The sequence below is a fragment of the Staurois parvus genome, unplaced genomic scaffold (assembly GCF_062004578.1).
Source record: "Staurois parvus isolate SC_StPar_1 unplaced genomic scaffold, SC_StPar_1.0 ptg000799l, whole genome shotgun sequence".
NCBI classification, from domain to species: Eukaryota; Metazoa; Chordata; class Amphibia; order Anura; family Ranidae; genus Staurois; species Staurois parvus.
Window position 1 is genome coordinate 1,797,068 of NW_028318595.1, and position 20,381 is coordinate 1,817,448.

The 20,381-nt window shown below is 45.4% G+C and overlaps 1 protein-coding gene across 7 annotated transcripts in view; it reads left to right on the forward strand.

The window, feature by feature from the left end:
- SHQ1 (SHQ1, H/ACA ribonucleoprotein assembly factor) overlaps nucleotides 1-20,381 on the forward strand; it is a 105,291-nt gene that overhangs the window by 21,618 nt on the left and 63,292 nt on the right. For all 7 annotated transcript variants that reach the window (XR_016306546.1, XM_089654803.1, XM_089654802.1 and 4 more), the window contains exons 5-6: nucleotides 4,069-4,226; nucleotides 14,460-14,572. Coding sequence is in view for 6 of the 7 variants with exons in the window: in XM_089654803.1 (XP_089510929.1) it covers nucleotides 4,069-4,226; nucleotides 14,460-14,572 (271 nt within the window). In the remaining variant the exon portion in view is untranslated. The remainder of the gene's footprint in view (nucleotides 1-4,068; nucleotides 4,227-14,459; nucleotides 14,573-20,381) is intronic.

Below are 20,381 nucleotides of genomic sequence, written 5' to 3' on the forward strand. Positions count from 1 at the left end.
TATTCGAGTGAGTCTCCGCTTTATTCCGCTCCAGAAGGTAAAAATAATTCCTTCGACGCTTCATGTGAGCTCATACAGTTTGTTCGGATGTGTACCTGGATTCAAGAGCTCCTTAGCAGACCATTTATAACAGAGAGTGGATATCGCTGTCTGCTGTCTCTTCTACTTCTTGGTACTGTTCCATACCTCCACCTGCATTCTGCGTCACATTCGTGAAACACGGGCATCCTATGGCATTCTCTTTGCAAAAAGACCAGACCATTCATTTCAACAACAATCTTTTCTTATAAGATTACAGTATATGTGCATTTAAAATATTTGAGGCTTGTTAAAAGCTTCCCCTGTGTGGACATACAAAAGCCCTGAGGCTGCTGCTGGCCGCCGCCATCTTGGATGTGATGTCAACAGCCCCAGTAGACTGAGAAACGTCAGCCAAGTGACAATCAATAGCATTTCCCTTCGCTCTTTACTCAGTTGCTACATAAGATTATACAGGGGATGGGCAGAGGAGCTGGACCAGCGCAGGCAGAGTAATTGGCCAATCCTAGAACAGGAGAGGACTGTGATGTGCAAGGTGGGAGGCTGTGCTAATGATCTGACTTTTTAGAACTGAGGCTGGCCATACATTATACAATTTTATGTCCAGTTTCTGCCCAATTTCCTTTAGATTTACCTTCAACTATGTAGTGCAAGGACCTGCCTAATTGGATACAATTGAAAGTGTTGTTAGGTTTGACCTCATATTATATGGTTTTTGGTAAATCTAAAGCTAATTTCTCAAGAAAATTGTATAATGTACATTTTACAATTTTCTGTCCAATTTTCTTTAGATTTACCTTGAATTGTGTAGTGCAAGGGCCTGCCTAATTGAATAAAATTGAAAATGTTATTTAGGTTTGACCTCATATGATATAGTTTTTGGTAAATCTAAACCAAAATTCTGAAGATATATATATCTCTATATCTATCTAAACTCTTTCTCCCCCCCCTTTCTCTTCTCCTCCCCCCACCCCCCCTTTCTCTTCTCTCCACCCCCCCCTTTCTCTTCTCTCCACCCCCCCCTTTCTCTTCTCTCCCCCCCTTTCTCTTCTCTCCCCCCCCTTTCTCTTCTCTCCCCCCCCTTTCTCTTCTCTCCCCCCCCCTTTCTCTTCTCTTCCCCCCCCTTTCTCTTCTCTTCCCCCCCCCCTTTCTCTTCTCTTCCCCCCCCCTTTCTCTTCTCTCCCCCCCCCCCTTTCTCTTCTCTTCCCCCCCCCCTTTCTCTTCTCTTCTCCCCCCCTTTCTCTTCTCTTCTCCCCCCCCTTTCTCTTCTCTTCCCCCCCCTTCTCTTCTCCCCCCCCCCTTCTCTTCTCCCCCCCCCCCCCTTCTCTTCTCCCCCCCCCCCCTTTCTCTTCTCCCCCCCCCCTTTCTCTTCTCCCCCCCCCTTTCTCTTCTCCCCCCCCTTTCTCTTCTCCCCCCCCTTTCTCTTCTCCCCCCCCCCTTTATCTTCTCCTCCCCCCCTTTATCTTCTCCTCCCCCTTTCTCTCTCTCTCTCTGTGTGTGTGTGTGTGTGTGTGTGTGTGTGTGTGTGTGTGTGTGTGTGTGTCTGTCTGTCTGTCTGTCTGTCTGTCTGTCTGTCTTTGGATTTAATACTGCTTTAAGTTGGTGATGAGATCTCTTTTAAGGCAGCAGTAAGAGCTTGGTGATTGGAGGAGAGCTGCTTATGTTAATGTGAACCAAGTTGCTATTCCATCTTTTCACTCCAGTTATACCACTACTGCACATCTGTACCTGCTATATGTAAAGGTGAACTCAAGGTTATGGTCACTGTTGATCAGAGCACCCCCCTACCCACTACAGATAAGGGTGCACCTCCAATGTGTACCCTGCATCATCATTGCATATAGCCAGCCTGAATATGCCCAGTTAATTAATCTGTTGCAAATGGATCTCTGTTCACTTGGAGCTACTTTCTTATCAAAGGATCATCAGGATGCAACAGGACATTGGAGAAAATATCTCCCTGTTGGAACATTTTCCTTCACCTCTTGTCCTGGTGACAAATAAAACACTTTGGATCTCCCATCACTTTCTGTCTCATTGACAGTGATCATCAGGACAAACACACAGAATCTCCTCCGGACAAAGCAGAAAGCGATGTAAGCAAAAAGGCTCACCATTTTGACTGACTGATCCTAATGACCTGTAGGTGCCACTTGGTCCATTCTGCTTCTGGCTGGCTCGCCAAAATTGTTAAAGACAAATTTTGAATTTGATACCACACTTATTCTAAGGTGCACCCAGATATAGCATAATGCTAGAGAAACTGACATGGGCACAAGAGCACTGTCCAGAGGTTTATTTTTATTTTTGCAAAGCAGTAATATTTATTTCCATGTTTATTGTAGGCATTTCATGGTGTTAAATTATTAGATTCATTGAGAAATCAACATTCCAAAAAAGTGCCTTATTGCGCAAAATTATGAATAAGTGTATTACAATATTGTATATATATTTATAAGTGTCCCGGCAAAAGTCCACACAAAGTACTCTTCCAAGTGTTGAAAACCAATCCAGTTCATAGCTTTTCAATCCAAGATACCTAAAAAAAAAATAAACTAAATATAGTGCATTATCTTTAAAGCAAAACAAAAACACTCGTGACACTTAAAGTGACTCCTCCTAAACCCACACCCACACTCCTAGACCCTTATGAAAAAGTCAGAAGTGACGAAACGTGTCAGATACGTGACGTCAGAATGTCAAACCGGAAGGAGCGGCGCAGCCATCTTAGATACTGGAGTTCAGTCATACGAACCGTGGGAGAGGATGGACGTTTCTTTTTACCTAATGTAAGCTTTAAAATAAAATTACGGATTTCTTTTTATATGCTCCACTGAGTGTTGTCTTCTCTGCCCTTCCGAGGAGCGGGGAAGTCCAGATTGGGCACTTCGGGAAAGGGGAAGTCACGGATTACCCTGGAGGAGTCTTATGCCTTTTTACATTGAAAGAGGGTAATGGTATATTATCCTGCAAGAGTTGAGGCACTACTTATATTTGATGCATGTGATCACGAGTAGTGTGATGTGGATTAACATGGAATGGTTGTGAAGTTTCATTATTCATGAGAGGGTAATGGTATTTAACTACATTTGAATGGTGACACTGTTTTTGGATTTTTGCACAAATCACAAGTTGAAGTGTTGGTTTCTCACGAGTGTGGGTTTAGGAGGAGTCACTTAAGGAGTCACTTTAAGGAGGAGGAGTCACTTTAAGTGTCACGAGTGTTTTTGTTTTGCTTTAAAGATAATGCACTATATTTAGTTTATTTTTTTTTTTAGGTATCTTGGATTGAAAAGTTATGAACTGGATTGGTTTTCAACACTTGGAAGAGTACTTTGTGTGGACTTTTGCCAGGACACTTATACATATATATACAATATTGTAATAATTTTAATCGTTTATGTATGAGGGTAGATGATGGGAGTGTGTTAGAGGGATTACAGAAAAGGCTTTTTTATTTTGCACTTTCAAGGGTGAGAGTGGTACTTTTTGTAGGGATACATAGAGTTTATATATTTGTATTTATGAATAGGTGTGCTAGTACTCAAAACTTCATATACTTGGGTCACCGTAAACTGTATCGCACGAGAAATTTTCATGCTTTTTTCCTTTGGATATTGTCGCATAAACTGTCGTGATCAGCTGTCGAAAGCTGTGTACTAACTATCAGATTATTTAATGATCCCTCCGAAAGCGATTTTTGCCATCCGATTTTCTGATCGTGTGTACAGGGCGTAGGCAAAACCACTTATTGGCCAACTAAGAAAAGAAAAAAAGAGAATCAGACTAAAATATGTTAAGACGTTATCCATTTTGTACCATAGTTAAAGCAATACTCTAAAACTCACACAAACGGTAATAAAAGAAGTCCACACTCTATCCATAACTTCATTGAAAAAAACAGTTGTTATAAATGCACCTTAATATTTGACTGTGTTAAGGGATTAGGAAGTATGAAAACCAGTCCTATTTTCTAAACTTTTCCAATTAGTAACATTTTCTGTTTCTTCTTCTTGGTTAATTGTTTAGGGGCTTCCAGCGAGATTCCTGAAGATGAAGATGATGATGAAGACTTTGACTGGCAGATTGAACAGACTCCCTATGAAGAGTCGCCCTCTGATCAGCTTAATCCGCAGTGCAGCTATGGCTTTGGAAATTTGCGAGTCGGAGTCTTCAGGCGACTGCAGGTGCTTTTGGTGTATTTATTGCAGAGATAATATCTGGTAGTTAATAATTTCTTCATCAGTTCCTCTGCTCCCCCCCCTCCCAAAAATTAAAAGACAGCAGCTACAAATACTGTGGCTGATGACTTTTAATATCAGGGCACTTACCAGTCCAGGGATCCAGCTGTGTCCTCCCCTGAGTTGATTCTGTAATCGGCTATTGGGTGCTGGCACGCCATTTTGACTAAGGGAAAATCGCAGTGAAGCCTTGCAGCTTCACATCCAATCTCCTACTGTGAATGCTCGAGGCGTGCTGCACTTTGCGAATAGGCCGCAGTCTTCCGGGACCTGTGAAGTGTCACAGAGGGCTGTGGGGGGATGAACTTCCGGCCAGAGCCTTAAGTGGGAGCGAGCCCCCCCCCCCAATGTCAAATGTGGCAGCGGACGGGGGGAGGCAGATAAGCTGAGCTTCCACTTTTTGGTGGAACTCCTCTTTAAAATGGTCAGGGACGTAGCACAAAGCTGGAAAAGTCCTGTTTACATTGGCCAGCAAGGAAAGCATCACAGCAGGTAAAAAATGCCTTCCATGTGCTACCACAGATTCCAGGGATGTTGGGAAAATGCTCTGCTGGGGGTTGCCCACTCAGTGCACCTCTTATCTCCATCTGATTCCCTTCTTCCCTTTGATCCCTCACTACTCTGTTGGTCTTCATAGTGTAACTTCTGTAAGCTTCGTATATGACCTAAAATGTTTCTACAGCCCTAAGGTTTTTTTACCTTCATGCATTCTATGCATGAAGGTAAAAAACCTGTGCTGCAGGATCCCCCCAGCCACCACCTTATGCTTACCTGAACCTGCCTTGTGCATGAGAGCAGCAGCTCTCGCCGTTATCTCCCCCCTCACTGAGCAGATTGATAGCAGCAGCCAGTGCCTCCTACTGGCATTCAAATGCTGTGATGAGGGAGCTTGGGGAGGGGGGCCGAGCCAGCCAGACAGGGTGGCTTGGGAGCGAGTCCACATGGGTGCCCCCATAGAAGCAGCTTTCCATGGGGACACTTGCTGAAGAGAAGCCTGGAGCAGGGGCGGACTGACCATTTGGAAATTCGGGCACAGCCCGAGGGCCCAGGGTCAGTAAGGGGCCCCATGAGATGCCCCTGGTACCTTTTTCATAGACTTTTTTGAGTTTGGGCAAGGACACAGGGGCCCCATGATCCCCTATTGTCGGGGGGCCCCATGAGTTGTCAGTCCGCCCCTGGCCTGGAGCGTTGGTGGGACCTCTGCAAAGAGGTTTCTACTACCACACAGAGAGCAAGGCTTTTCTGCAGCATATTGGCAGGAGACAGGATATCCTACCCAGGCTGTTTTCTAAGGAAAAAAAAAAAACGAAGTCATTGCTGACCTTTTCTTTCTAGGAAGCTGGAGTGTATTTAATGCTTGTAAAGTGATCATTAAGTTGCATTTTAATGGCTTTCTACAACACTTTAGGCTGCTCAGGGAGTTCCTGCACTGTCTGCATCATTCCATGCAGAAAGTATTCAGCATTAAAGCAGTGCTTAAAGCCAAAACCAAAATGTAATATATTGCAGCTTACCGATCACTAGATGTTGTGGTTGCATTAGTTTTCTTTTTTAGGCTTCTTTCCCTTTATTTTAACCATGTGATCTGGCCAGAAAACACCTGCTGTATTAGAGTGCCCCCACTCTGGATGTTGGAGCACAGGGAGCACCATTGCCAGTCTGGGGAGAAGGGAGTGTTAACTGTACTAGCAGATTTAAATACACTAAAATTGAAGCCAAACTCACACTTTATATTCAGTTACAGCAAACAGTATTTTTCCTTTTGGTATAAATGTTTTACATGAGTAAATAAAAGTTGATTATTGTAAGAACCCTTGCTAACTGATACACCTGGAAGAAAGCTTGTTCTTTTGAAAAACAACAGACTTACTGGCTGGATCACCAAGTGCAAATAGAAGAAAGCCTAAAAGAAATCAAACCGCCATCACATCTAAGAATTGTTAAGCTGCAATGTAATAAATGTTTACTTTTGGGTTTAAAACTGCTTTAGGCTCTATGCTCACGGGACGTTTTAATAATGTCCCGTGAGCATAGAGCAGTGTGAGCAGTGTGTTTTAGGTAAAAAAAATTTTTTTTTACCTAAAACACGCTGACACTGACATTAACACTAACTGACACCAATTTTTTGTTAAAATACTGACATTTGACCCTGACCTTTGACCCAAACACTAACCCTGTTACTGAACTAGATCAAACCTTGATCTAGGTATTTTTCTTTATTTTTTTCTGTTTTTTCAGCATTTTTGCATTAGCGTTTACTGGCGTTTTGCAGTGTTTCTTTGTTTTTTTTTTTTTGGTCAGAAAGTCTATAAACCACTGGTTTGCCACGATTTAATGCATTTTACCACGTTTTTCTGCATTAGAGCATCTTTACAGCTAAAAAAACTCCTCTAGAAGCCAACATACGTGGTTTTTTTTTTCCAGCCAAAAAACGTCCCTGCCAAAAAAACGTTGATTACAGTCTGTGTGCATGGACACATAGGGTAACATGCTGGGGGGTTTTCTGGCTGTAGAAAAAGCCAAAAACAGCCGCTGTAAAGAGGCCTAGTGTGCATGAGGACTTAATAGCAAGTAGAGAATGAAGCTGTCCAGCAGAACCAACAATCCAAATAAAATGGTTTGATTCCAGTGAATATGGCACCGCAGAGCCCCTAGTGGTCATACTTCAGCACAACAGACCTACTTCTCTCCCATCGTGTATCAAGCATTTTGCACTTATACAACTAGTCATTTACTTTCTTTTCAATACTAAAATTTTCTTATTTCCTAAGGGATTACACTGGTACAGTATCAGATGCAATTTAAAAGACAATTTATCCAAAATCTTTTCAAAGTTCTCAAGTTAATAGCAGAATACTTGTACTTTTATTGTAAGATGTTCATTGATAATCTGACACTTGAAAACATTTTATTCATCAATCAGTTGCAGGAAGGTTTTGCCAATATACTGAAGTAGTTTTGTTTGTCAAAACTGGCTATATTTAGAGCCACCTTTCATAAAAGCACTGGGTGTGAGTATTGTATTGTTGTGTTTTCTCTGCAGTATTTCATTTTGCAAAGATTTTGGAGCTAAAGTAACTATTAAAGAGCTTGTACAGGGTCATTTTTTTTTTATTTTTAAAATGAACAAACATGTCATACACTGTATAATTGGGCAGCTATGTGGCAAATGAGGTTTAATGTTGATAAATGTAAGGTTCTGCACTTGAGGGCTAAGAATATGAATGCATCATACATACTAAGGGGGGTACAACTGGGGGAATCAATGGTGGAGAAGGATCTGGGAGTTCTGGTAGATCACAAGCTTAATGGCATGCAATGCCAAGCTGCCGGTCCTAAAGCGAGCAAAAAAGAGGTTTACACTCGAGAGAGAGAGATAATTTCCCCCAGTACAAATCATTAGTAATACCTCATCTGGGATATGCAGTTCAGTTTTGGGCACCAATTCACAAAAAGAATATTTGGGGACTGGAGAAAGTACAGAGAAGGGCAACCAAACTGATACGAGGCATGGAGGAGCTCAGCTATGAGGAAAGATTAGAGGAACTGAATTTATTCTCTCTTGAGAAGAGGAGATTAAGGGGGGATATGATCTCCATGTATAATACATAAGGGGGGATATGATCTCCATGTATAATACATAAGGGGGATATGATCTCCATGTATAATACATAAGGGGGGTATGATGTCCATGTATAATACATAAGGGGGGATATGATCACCATGTATAATACATAAGGGGGGATATGATCTCCATGTATAATACATAAGGGGGGATATGATCACCATGTATAATACATAAGGGGGGATATGATCACCATGTATAATACATAAGGGGGGATATGATCTCCATGTATAATACATAAGGGGGGATATGATCTCCATGTATAATACATAAGGGGGGATATGATCTCCATGTATAATACATAAGGGGGGATATGATCACCATGTATAATACATAAGGGGGGATATGATCACCATGTATAATACATAAGGGGGGATATGATCACCATGTATAATACATAAGGGGGGATATGATCTCCATGTATAATACATAAGGGGGGATATGATCACCATGTATAATACATAAGGGGGGATGTGATCACCTTGTATAATACATAAGGGGGGATGTGATCTCCATGTATAATATATAAGGGGGGATGTGATCTCCATGTATAATACATAAGGGGGGATATGATCACCTTGTATAATACATAAGGGGGGATGTGATCTCCATGTATAATACATAAGGGGGGATGTGATCTCCATGTATAAATACATCAGTGGTTCATACAGTGAACTTGGCGTAGAGCTATTCACCCTGAGGTTATCACAGAGGACAATGGGGCACTCTTTATGTCTGGAGGAAAATAAATTTAACCCCTTCATGCCTAGGGGTAAAACAAATCGAAATGCCTAAGCACAATTCTGCAATGTTGACATGTGTTAGTAAAACCGTACAAATCATCACAACTACTTTGTACATCCAGGTGGATTAGACCTTGTTTTTTTTCAAGACAAATTGGGCTTTCATTTGGTGGTAAATGGTAATGGATAGCTCCTAATTGTTTTTTATTATCAAAGGAAAACTGGACCAAAATAGTAAAAAAAAATAGTTTTTTTTATTTAGCTGTGTGTTTCTTGTTATGACCATAACCTACCTCCATAGAACAACCCAAAATAAATTCTCCAGCTCTTGACGATCGCAGCAATACCATATATGTGTTTGTTGTTTGTACCCGTTGTACAGCCCAGAAACAATAGTGCGCATTTTGTGTTTGTCTTTTTTTTTTTACCTAAAACACACTGACACTGACATTAACGCTAACTGACACCAATTTTTTTGTTAAAATCCTGACATTTGACTCTGACCTTGACCCAAACACTAACCCTGGTACTGAACTAGATCAAACCTTGATCTAGGTATATTTCTTTATTTTTTTTTCTTTTATTTTTTAATATTTATTTATTTTTTTACAAACTTTTTTTATCTCTCTATGTCAGGAGTTTGAGAGATACAATGAATCTCTCCTCTCCATTCATAGAGAGAGAAAAAACAAGGGGGCCGGGCTGCACAGTGACTGATCACTGTGATAGCCAATCAGAGGCTATCACAGCGATCACGTGACCAGGAATCGGGAGTCCCGGGTCCCAATCATTAGAACAGGACCCAGGGCTCTCCGTAACACCACGGTCTCTATGCGCCGAGTGGCGCTCTCCCAGCATAAAGACAGGTAGGCAAATATGCGGCCCCATGGAAAAAAGCCCAGTTCCGTGAGGCCGCACATTTGTGTGCCGTCGGCGTCAAGGGGTTAATCTCCAAATATGGAAAAGTTTCTTCACAGTAAGAGCTGTGAAAATGTGGAATAGACTCCCTCAAGAGTTGGTTATGGCCAGCTCAGTGGATTGCTTTGAAAAAAGTCCTGGATTCTTTCTTGGATACACAGAATATAACTGGTTACTAACATTTATAGGTAAAGTTTATCCAGGGAATATCCGATTGCCTCTCGGGGGATCAGGAAGGAACTTTTTTCCCTGCAGGAGCAAATGTGGATCATGCTCTGATGGTTTTTTTTGCCTTTCTCTGGATCAACTGTGGGTGTAGGATTATAACTTTTTTTTTTTTTTTTTAAATGGTTGAACTGGATGGACTTTTGTTATTTTTCAGCCAGACTAACTATGTAACTATATACTTACCTGCTCTGTGCAGTGGTTTTGCACAGAGCAGCCCCGATCCTGCTCTTCTCAAGTCCCCTGCCGGTGCTTCTGGCTCCTCATCCCTCACTGAGTGCCCCATCGCAAGCTGCTTGCTATGGGGGCACTCATGCGTCCTTGGTCCCGAGCCACGATCTGTGTCCCCCCCCACTTACTCTTCACAGGCTACGATTGGCTGCTGCTGTTGTCTCTACTGCAGTGCCATGGTAGTTTATTGAAAACTACAAACCAACAGCCGCTAAGGTTGTCAGGATTTTTAGTGCATTCATTCATGGAACTTGTTGAATGAATGATGTGGCTGTGTAGGCTGAGCCCCGCACGGCCACTTTGTTTTTAATTGCTGACAGCTAGTATGGGGAACTTCTCCCCGTACTTCTGTCACTGGGAGGGGGGGAAGAGGGTGACGGTCGCAGCAATGGGTACATATTCTACCCTAAAAACAGGTGGAACATGCAACATGTTCCCAAAGAAGTATTTATCTTTTAACTATTATCTTGATAATAACATTCAGCCATTCACTTGACTCCATAAATTTTAACCCTTGGCCCTTAACTTTATTCCTAACACCAAATTAACTTCCTTATTGGATACCCAAAGCATTGGTGCTAAACATACCAGTTCCAAACTGAAAACTCTGCTCTGAAAACGACTGATTGACAGTGTTGGGTCTCCAGCATTCATTTTAGGACATGCTCCAACACACTTCTGTTCTGTATCAAGCTTCCCTCTAACCTCCCTATTGCTGATTTTTTTTTTTCTTTGAATAATACTAGTTGAGAGCCTGTGGAAGCCAGAGAATCAGAAAAGACAAGTGGATAACCAGTATTACTCAGAGGAGATCCGAACAGGGCTTTATGTTCTAGTAAATCTGGTGGCATTTTAAGTGGATTAAAGGTGTTTTGCTAAAGGAGTTCAATAATCACAGCATACACGTTAATGTTATAAGATCAGTACTGTGGTAGCAATATACATTTTTAGGTCTCTGGGAACCGCTGCTAAAACCAATTCATTTGGGGTCAATTAACCACAGCTCAAGGAACCCCTAGCAACCTCTGGAGGAATCCTGCTTCAGAATGACTGCTCTATGGTGATAACTCAATCAAGACTTACTACAGTGGTCCAAGCAATATCAAAAGATGCAGGTCTACACCAGTGTTTCTCACCTTTTTTCAGTCTAGGCACCCTTAAATTATGGACAGTCCCGAGGTACTCTTTAAAATTATGGAGAGTCTTGAGGCACCCCATTCTAAAAACTATTTTAATAGTTTCATATAACGCAGCAACATCCACACATGTAGGACACCCAACATTGTAGGTGGTTTATTCTTTCAAAGCAAATACACTTCTGCACACTGGTACTGACTAGTATTCCAATGTTTCTCTTCTCCCTCAGTTTTTCTCCATTACTGAGCTAATGTGACCCCAGCACTGATGGAGAGAGGCAGGGAATGATCAAACTAGACGTGTCACCCTGCTTAAGCCAGTACATGTCCGGGCCCGTCTGACGTTTGCTAGAGAGCATTTGGATGATCCCAGAAGAGGATTGGGAGAATGTCATATGATTCAGATGAAACCACCATTCAGATGAAACCAAAATAGAACTGTTTGGTAGAAACACAACTTGTCATGTTTGGAGGAGAGAGAATGCTGAGTTGCATCCAAAGAACACCATACCTACTGTGAAGCATGGGGGTGGCAACCTCATGCTTTGGGGCTGTTTCTCCGCAAAGGGAGAGTGCAAACCTCCTTCCATCAGCAAGGGCATTGAAGATGAAACGTGGCTGGGTCTTCCAACATGACAATGATCCCAAACATACCGCCCGGGCAACGAAGGAGTGGCTTCGTAAGAAGCATTTCAAGGTCCTGGAGTGGCCTAGCCAGTCTCCAGATCTCAACCCCATAGAAAACCTGTGGAGTGAGTTGAAAGTCCGTGTTGCCCAGCGACAGCCCCAAAACATCACTGCTCTAGAGGAGATCTGCATGGAGGAATGGGCCAACATACCAGCAACAGTGTGTGCCAACCTTGTGAAGACTTACAGGAAACGTTTGACCTCTGTCATTGCCAACAAAGGATATATAACAAAGTATTGAGATGAACTTTTGATATTGACCAAATATTTATTTTCCACCATAATTTGCAAATAAATTATTTTCAAATCAGCCAATGTGATTGTCTGTCTGGATTTTTTTCCTCATTTTGTCTCTCATAGTTGAGGTCTACCTATGATGCCAATTACAGGCCTCTCTCATCTTTTTAAGTGGGAGAACTTGCATGTGTGTGTGTGTGTGTGTGTGTGTGTGTGTGTGTGTGTGTATGTATGTGTGTGTGTATATATATACAGTCATGGCCGAAATTGTTGGCACCCTTGATATTTTTCCTGAAAATCAAGTATTTCACACAAAAAAGGTATTGCATTAACACATGTTTTGCTATACACATGTTTATTCCCTTTGTATGTATTGGAACAAATATAAAACAGAGGCAGAAAAGCAAATATGACATAATGTCACACAAAACCCCAAAAATGGGCTGGACAAAAGTATTGGCACCCTTAACTTAATATTTGGTTGCACACCCTTTGGAAAACATAACTGAAATCAGTCGCTTCCTATAACCATCAATAAGCTTCTGACACCTCTCACCCGGAATTTTGGACCACTCTTCCTTTGCAAACAGCTCCAGGTCTCTCTTATTGGAAGGACACCTTTTCCCAACAGCAATTTTAAGATCTCTCCACAGGTGTTCAATGGGATTTAGATCTGGGCTCATTGCTGGCCACTTCAGAACTCTCCAGCGCTTCTTTGCCATCCATTTCTGAGTGCTTTTTGACGTATGTTTGGGGTCATTGTCCTGCTGGAAGACCCAGGATCTTGGACGCAAACCCAGCTTTCTGACACTGGGCCCTACAGTGCGACCCAAAATCCTTTGGTAATCCTCAGATTTCATGATGCCTTGCACACAGTCAAGGCACCCAGTGCCAGAGGCAGCAAAACAACCCCAAAACATCATTGAACCTCCACCATATTTTACCGTAGGTACTGTGTTTTGTTCTTTGTAGGCCTCATTCCGTTTTCGGTAAACAGTAGAATGATGTGCTTTACCGAAAAGCTCTATCTTGGTCTCATCTGTCCACAAGACGTTTTCCCAGAAGGCTTTTGGCTTACTCAAGTACATTTTGGCAAACTGTAGTCTTGCTTTTTTATGTCTCTGTGTCAGCAGTGGGGTCCTCCTGGGTCTCCTGCCATAGCGTTTCATTTCATTTAAATGTCGACGGATAGTTCGCGCTGACACTGATGCTCCCTGAGCCTGCAGGACAGCTTGAATGTCTTTGGAACATGTTTGGGGCTGCTTATCCACCATCCGGACTATTCTGCGTTGCAATCTTTCATCAATTTTCCTCATCCGTCCACGACCAGGGAGATTAGCTACAGTGCCATGGGTTGCAAACTTCTTGATAATGTTGCGCACTGTGGACAAAGGCAAATCTAGTTCTCTGGAGATGGACTTGTAACCTTGAGATTGTTGATATTTTGCCACAATTTTGGTTCTCAGGTCCTCAGACAGTTCTCGTCTCCTCTTTCTGTTGTCCATGCTTAGTGTGGCACAGACAGACACACAATGCAAAGGTTAAGTGAACGTCTCTCCTTTTTATCTGCTTTCAGGTGTGATTTCTATATTGCCCACACCTGTTACTTGCCCCAGGTGAGTTTACAGGAGCATCACATGCTTGTAACATTCTTATTTATCCGCAGTTGTGAAAGGGTGCCAATACTTTTGTCCAGCCCATTTTTGGAGGTTTGTGTGACATTATGTCGAATTTGCTTTCTTTCCTCCCTTTTTTTGTTTTGTCCCAATACACACAAAGGGAATAAACATGTGTATAGCAAAACATGTGTTAATGCAATACGTTTCGTGAGAAATACATGATTTCCTGGAGAAATATCAAGGGTGCCAACAATTTCGGCCATGACTGTATATATATATATATATATATATATATATATATATAATATATAATTTTTTTTCCTTCAAATTTTTAAATCCTTTTTTTTTTTTTTTTTTAATTTGTTTAGCAAAAAATAAAAACCAGTGGTGATAAAATGCCACCAGAAAATCTCTGTCTCAAAAAAAAATAATAAAAAATTCATATGAGTAAAGTGTTGCATGACCACGCAATTGTCATTCATTGGCCTGGGCAGGAAGGGGGTGAATGTGCCCAGTGTTGAAGTGGTTAAACCAGAGATGTGTCACTTAACAGTCAAATTGTTTATTGGGTGATGTTTAGGGTAGAGCACCTACATCAGGTTTTGTCCGTATAATGTGCATTTGGTTGTCATTTAGTGTTTATAATGCCTTTGCCATTATTGTGCCGGCTCATGTGATCCCTTTGTGTACACAATCATTCACCTCTTCCAGCCCTTTGTGTTCCCACCTGTGTCACACTCTGCCCTGTGCTCTTTCAGGAAGAACTGAATGATGTTATTGACTTGGGAGACCCTGACGTCACCCCGGCCGCCGAACGCACACGCAGGCGCCTGGAAGCTGAAAAGGCCAAGTTTGACCCCGATCATTACCTGTAAGTGCCTTTTAATGTCTGTGAGACAGCCGGTTCCCCAGTAGGATTGACATCACTTTATGTCTGCCTCTGGATTTCTGCCTTTCAAAGCTCCGCCGTTCCACTTTGCTGCTTTTTTGTTTTTTTTTTTTTCCTTTTTATCTATATGAATGTTAGGATTTTCTCTGGCGGCTGGAGCGAAAGCCGATTCCGTATCACAGGCAGTAGCAAAGAAAAAATGTTGTATCAAAAAACAAAATCTTGTATCGTACACTTTCCAATCCACATTTCATAACAGAAATCTAATTTATAAAATCTCTCCTCATCTCTTCTTTATTTTCTCTCTCTATCTCCAGTTCTTGAGCTCTTCTTTTTCCCATCTCTTTCTTGCTCTCGCTTTTCCCATCTCTATTTTCAAATATATTTCTTAAATCCGTATTAGACCCAAAAGCAAACATTTATTATATTGCAGCTTACCAATTCTTAGATGTGACAGCTGCATTCATATTTTTTAGGCTATTTTTCTTCTATTTCCATCTGATGATCCAGCCAGTACGTCTGTTGTTTTTCAAAATAACAAGCTCTCCAGCAGAATGCATCATTTACGGAAATTAGACAAACTATTTACCGCTGACAGTGGTGCTCACAATAAGCAGCTTTTATTTATGTCAAATCTTTATCCCAAAAGGACTAAACTGTTTGCTATAGTTGCTTTCAGTATAAAGTGTTAGGTGGAGTTTGGCTTTTAATTTGTTAGTGTATTGAATTCTGATAGTACTTCTAACACTCCCTTCCCCCCAGACTGACCATGCTGAGTTCCAAAGGTGCTCCCTGTTCTCATTCATCCAGAGTGGGGACACTCTAATATAGGAGGTATGTTACTGGCCAGATCACCAGGTGAAAACAGAGGGAAAAAAGACTAAGAAAAGAAAGCTAATGCAGACACCACATCTAATGATTGTTAAGCTGCAATATATTACATTTTGGGTTTTGGGTTTCAAGTATAGCTAAAGGCAAAACGTTTTTTAGCTTTGTATAGAGTGGAGGGGAATTAGAACGCCTGTCAGGTTTTAATTGTTGTCTCTGCCCCCCTTAAAGCGGAGTTCCAGTCACCTGTCAAAAAATAAGTCAGCAGTTACAAAAACTGTAGCTGCTGACTTTTAAAAAACAGCCACTTACCTGTCCCTCGCTCCCGCGGTGTGTCCGCCGCAGCCCGTTTCACTGGCTGTCTTGTATTCCAGGAGGCCGGCATCATCAGTGTGAGCACCCGGCTGTGACAGCTTGCGGCTTCACAGCCAGGTACCCACTGCGCATGCGCAAGTAGTACTGCACTTCTTGAATGGTCCTGTAGGCTGCTGGCACCTGTCACATGTCTCAAAAGACTACAGGGATGGAGGACACCTTCCGCTTCCGATCGCTTAGGCGATCGGACTGGAAGTGGGAGCGGGTACCTGTCAAATTCGGGTACCCGCCCCCCAAAGGGGCCAATCCTTAATGGGGAGTGGGGGAGCAGTCCTTAAAGCGGAACTTCCCCTTTTGGGTGGAGCTCCGCTTTAAGGAGATTCCCCCTCTCTGATTGACCTGTTTACCATTATCATTCAAAGTGAAAGAAAATACCAAATTTTGGGTTATCCCCAGAAATGTAATAAAAAGGGGAAATATTCCAATGGAGACACTAGTTCTGGTGGCAGGGGGGTCCCCAAGGATTCCCCTTAATTTGCAGGGATTTCTTCTCACTTCCTATTTGGCTATGGGACAGGAAGTGAAGCAAAATGTCCGCAGTGGGACACAGATGGCGAAAAAAAATCTGACAGGTTATAACCCTCTCCTGCTCAATCCAAAAGGGTAACAAAAAAAAAGGTTTTGCCTATAGTACTACTTATAAATTCGCCTCGAATTCATCTTTGAAGTGGTATTAAAGACACAAATCAATGCAGCTCTGTATTCAGACTAAATGAGAGAACTCTAATAGATCCGTCCACACTAAAGCCTGGTACACACATTCTTTTTTTTTTTTTTTTTTTTTTTCATTCAACCCATCAGGCTGCATGCAAAAAAAAAACCCAAAACGTGAGATTGCTGTACTAAGTGATGTTAGTGCAGCGATCTCTCCCGTTTTTTCCTGTAGGTTCTGACAGAGGGACTCGCCGCCCCTCCCCATCAGAATACACTAATCAGCGCTAGCAGTCATTGGCTGCAAGTGCTGATTGGATGCTGGTTTTCCAGTATGTCCCTTCGACAAAAGACGGTTCTTAGACCGGCTTCCGTGGGACAGCTGTACATATGGACCAAATATCGTCCGATTCCTGCTGAACCAGCCGATATTCAGGCCGTGTGTACCCAGCTTAAACCGCTCTCCTGCTGTCTATTCTATTCCAACAGCCTCAGCAGCTGTCTGAATACCTGAACAGTGGCTGCATTGGATTTACTTTCACAGCTCTTTGTCATCTTTACATAGCTTCCTACCTCTCCATGTTCTCCCATACTACCCCTTCCATTCTCTATTGACTCCTTTTCTCTATCCATTTTCTCTTGTTTGTGTATATTTTTCTCACTTTCCTCAACAAGGACAATGCTGTTAGTGAAGATTAACATGAACTAGTGATATATCCTTCATCTGTGATCTTCCATGTGCTGGCAGCCGCCTCACATGACATCCAACACCAGTATGGTGTGCAATAAAACTCCATAGAATGTATTTCATCCCTGTATGTCTAACTCTCTACCCTTCATATTCCTATCGCTTACACATGCTCCTCCTGCTTTCATTTTTCTCTTTAACTCCTATGTCGTCTTTTTTTCCCTCTGTGTGTGTCCCTTTTTTTCTCAACCCCCCCCCCCCCCCCGGCACTCGCTTGCTCCCTCTGTCTCCTCTTCCTTGTCTTTGTCCCCCCCTTCTCACTCGCCCCCCCCCTTACTTTTAAGCTTTTTGTTGTGCTATATTTTTTTCTTTCTCTCTTTTGCTTTCTTTCCCTTCTTCCTTTTGACCTTTTCCTCTTCCACTTTCCTTGTTCTCCTTGTCCATCTAATTTTCTTCCTCCCTCCATTTTTCTCTCCCTATCTATCCCCCTCTCCTGTTTTCTTTCTCTCTCTTTGTTCTTTTCTTTCTTTTCCTCTCTCTCTCGCCCCTCTCTCTCATTCTCCTTTTTTCTCTCCCTCTCTCTCTCGCGATCTCTCATACTCTGTCCCTCTTTCTTTTTTTTTATCCCCTTTTTCTCTTTTTCCCTCTACTTTCTGTGTTTCTCGCTCTCTTTCCTCCTATGTACTCCTATTTCCATTTATTCTCTCTCTCGCGCTCTTTTTCACGCTCTAATTTTTGTCGCTCTTTCTTTGACACTCTCTCTTTGTCGCGCTCACTCTCATATTCTCGCGTTCGCTTTGTTGCGCTTGTTTTTGCACGCTCTTTCATTCTCGCGCGCTCTTTCATTCTCGCGCGCTCTTTCATTCTCGCGCGCTCTTTCATTCTCGCGCGCTCTTTCATTCTCGCGCGCTCTTTCATTCTCGCGCGCTCTTTCATTCTCGCGCGCTCTTTCATTCTCGCGCGCTCTTTCATTCTCGCGCGCTCTTTCATTCTCGCGCGCTCTTTCATTCTCGCGCGCTCTTTTCTTCATGCTCTCATTCTCGCGCTCTCTCTCATTCTCGCACTCTTTCTCGCTCTTTCTCGCTCGCGCTCTCTTTCTCGCATTCTCGCTCTCTCTCGCATTCTCGCTCTCTCTCGCATTCTCGCTCTTGTGCTCTCTCGCTCCCTCTCGCGCTCTCTCGCTCCCTCTCGCGCTCTCTCGCTCCCTCTCGCGCTCTCTCGCTCCCTCTCACGCTCTCTCTCTCGCTCCCCTTCTCGCGCTCCCTCTCTCGCGCTCTCTCTCGCTCCCGCCCTCTCTCTCGCCCGCTCCCTCTCTCTCGCCCGCTCCCTCTCTCTCGCCCCCTCCCTCTCTCTCGCCCCTCCCTCTCTCTCGCCCCCTCCCTCTCTCCTGCCCCCTCCCTCTCTCTCGCCCCCTCCTCTCTCTCGCCCCTCCCTCTCTCTCGCCCCCTCCCTCTCTCTCGCCCCCTCCCTCTCTCTCGCTCCCTCTCGCTCCCTCTCTCTCGCTCCCTCTCTCTCGCTCCCTCTCTCTCGCTCCCTCTCTCTCGCTCCCTCTCTCTCGCTCCCTCTCTCTCGCTCCCTCCCTCTCTTGTTCCCTCTCGCTCCCTCGTTCCCTCTCGCTCCCTCGTGCTCCCTCGTTCCCTCTCGCTCTCCCGTTCCCCCCTGCGCGTTCCCTCTCGCTCCCCCGTTCCCCCCTGCGCGCTCCTCTCTCCCCCGTTCCCCCCTGCGCGCTCCCTCTCTCCCCCGTTCCCCCCTGCGCGCTCCCTCTCTCCCCCGTTCCCCCCTGCGCGCTCCCTCTCTCCCCCGTTCCCCCCTGCGCGCTCCCTCTCTCCCCCGTTCCCCCTGCGCGCTCCCTCTCTCCCCCGTTCCCCCCTGCGCGCTCCCTCTCTCCCCCGTTCCCCCCTGCGCGCTCCCTCTCTCCCCCGTTCCCCCCTGCGCGCTCCCTCTCTCCCCCGTCCCCCCTGCGCGCTCCCTCTCTCCCCCGTCCCCTCGCGCGCTCCCTCTCCCCCGTTCCCCTCGCGCGCTCCCTCTCTCCCCGTTCCCCCTCGCGCGCTCCCTCTCTCCCCCGTTCCCCTCGCGCGCTCCCTCCCCTCCCCCGTTCCCCCTCGCGCGCTCTCTCCCCCCCCGTTCCCCCCTGCGCGCTCCCTCTCCCCCGTTCCCCCCTGCGCGCTCTTTTCTTCATGCTCTCATTCTCGCGCTCTCTCTCATTCTCGCACTCTTTCTTGCTCTTTCTCGCTCTTTCTCGCTCGCGCTCTCTTTCTCGCATTCTCCCTCTCTCTCGCATTCTCGCTCTCTCTCGCATTCTCGCTCTCGTGCTCTCTCTCTCCTTTCGCGCTCTCTCGCTCCCTCTCACGCTCTCTCTCTCGCTCCCCTTCTCGCGCTCCCTTCTCGCGCTCTCTCTCGCTCTCGCCCCCTCCCTCTCTCTCGCCCCTCCCTCTCTCTCGCCCCTCCCTCTCTCTCGCCCCCTCCCTCTCTCTCGCCCCCTCCCTCTCTCTCGCCCCCTCCCTCTCTCTCGCCCCCTCCCTCTCTCTGCCCCCTCCCTCTCTCTCGCCCCCTCCCTCTCTCTCGCCCCTCCCTCTCTCTCGCCCCCTCCCTCTCTCTCGCCCCCTCCCTCTCTCTCGCCCCTCCCTCTCTCTCGCCCCTCCCTCTCTCTCGCCCCCTCCCTCTCTCTCGCTCCCTCTCTCTCGCTCCCTCCCTCTCTCGTTCCCTCTCGCTCCCTCGTTCCCTCTCGCTCCCTCGTTCCCTCTCCGCTCCCTCGTGCTCCCTCGTTCCCTCTCGCTCTCCCGTTCCCTCTCGCGCGCTCTCCCTCCCGTTCCCCCCTGTGCGCTCCCTCTCTCCCCCGTTCCCCCCTGCGTGCTCCCTCTCTCCCCCGTTCCCCCTGCGCGCTCCCTCTCTCCCCCTGTTCCCCCCTGCGCGCTCCCCTCTCTCCCCCGTTCCCCCCTGCGCGCTCCCTCTCTCCCCCGTTCCCCCCTGCGCGCTCCCTCTCTCCCCCGTTCCCCCTCGCGCGCTCTCTCCCCCGTTCCCCCTCGCGCGCTCTCTCCCCCGTTCCCCCTCGCGCGCTCTCTCCCCGTTCCCCCTCGCGCGCTCTCTCCCCCGTTCCCCCTCGCGCGCTCTCTCCCCCGTTCCCCCTCGCGCGCTCTCTCCCCCGTTCCCCCTCGCGCGCTCTCTCCCCCGTTCCCCCTCGCGCGCTCTCTCCCCCGTTCCCCCTCGCGCGCTCTCTCTTCCGTTCCCCCTCGCGCGCTCTCTCCCCCT